Genomic DNA, 1150 nt, shown 5'->3' on the forward strand with positions numbered 1-1150 from the left:
TTAGGTAAGTAGCACAATGCACGCAATAAGATATAAAATATATAAAATAAAATGAAATTATTGTTATTTAATAATTTTTAAAAAATAATATTAATAAAATTTTAATAATTATATAAATATATATTATAAATAATAATTTAAATAAACTTTTTATATATTTAAAATCAAAAAAGTATTAACATATAAAAAAATTAATTTCTCAAAAAACAAAAAAAATATAATAATTCAAATTTTTAAGGTTAATTATAATTAATTCATTATAAATAATTTAACTTTTTATATTTTTTTTATTTTATTTAAATTGATTGAGAAAACTATCTAACAATCATTTATAGCTTTAGAATCAGTAAGTTCAATATTCATTCTTCATAAAAGTAAATCTATTGGGAACTAAGCAAATTTAAATCTGATTTAATATAAATATAAGATTCCAGCATAAGTGTTATCATGATTACGATATATAATTTATAATTTATATATGATTTTTTTTTTCATTTATTTTATTATACTATATCAAGAACATAATGCATTTAATTTCATAATTTTTAGCTAATTTACGATTAATCAAATACATGTTATCGATTTTTTAAGTGAAGGAATTTTTATATTATTATATTTAAGGGAAATTATATTATTCCATTTATTTTCTTCTCCAAGAAGCATCAAATGTTTATAAGATTTTATAATAATATCTTCTTTATATTTTTTAAAAAAATGGTAAATAAAATAAAAATAAACTTTATAAATCATTATCGATTTATTTTTAACATTATTATTTTTTGTATATTTTTTACAACAATTCGCTTTTATTACTTTTAAAAGATTTTCATTTTTTATTTTTGCTAACTTTAATGTTAAAAATTAAATTCTTATTACATAGCTGCTGGGTTTAATATATGGATAATTAAAGATAATTCAGTAGTTCACAAAAGTAATTTACTTTTATAAGTAATTTCAAAAATAAGAGCAATATATAAAAATTTGGCACAACTAAAGCATTTTTAGTCTTCACATACAAATCAAGCTTCAATTAATATAATCCTTTTTTTAACATCAAGATTATCGATTCTTCCAATATGATTTGCTAAAGGAGCTGTGCTGTGTTAATTTTATGAAAATAGATTATAAAATTAAAGCTGGCTAAAGGGAA

At 17.0% G+C, this 1150-nt stretch overlaps 1 protein-coding gene across 1 annotated transcript in view; it reads left to right on the plus strand. All coding sequences in view use genetic code 6, as the record gives it.

The window, feature by feature from the left end:
- IMG5_061140 (hypothetical protein) overlaps positions 1-55 on the plus strand; it is a gene marked incomplete at both ends in the record, with an annotated part of 478 nt that extends 423 nt beyond the window's left edge. Inside the window, one exon of the mRNA XM_004037053.1 lies at positions 1-55. This exon is cut by the window's left edge and continues 69 nt beyond it. Within this exon, the coding sequence (XP_004037101.1) occupies positions 1-55 (55 nt within the window).
- Between the last annotated feature and the right edge of the window lie 1095 nt (positions 56-1150).

The sequence above is a fragment of the Ichthyophthirius multifiliis genome, assembly GCF_000220395.1.
Source record: "Ichthyophthirius multifiliis unplaced genomic scaffold scaff_1120509250278, whole genome shotgun sequence".
NCBI lineage: Eukaryota > Ciliophora > Oligohymenophorea > Hymenostomatida > Ichthyophthirius > Ichthyophthirius multifiliis.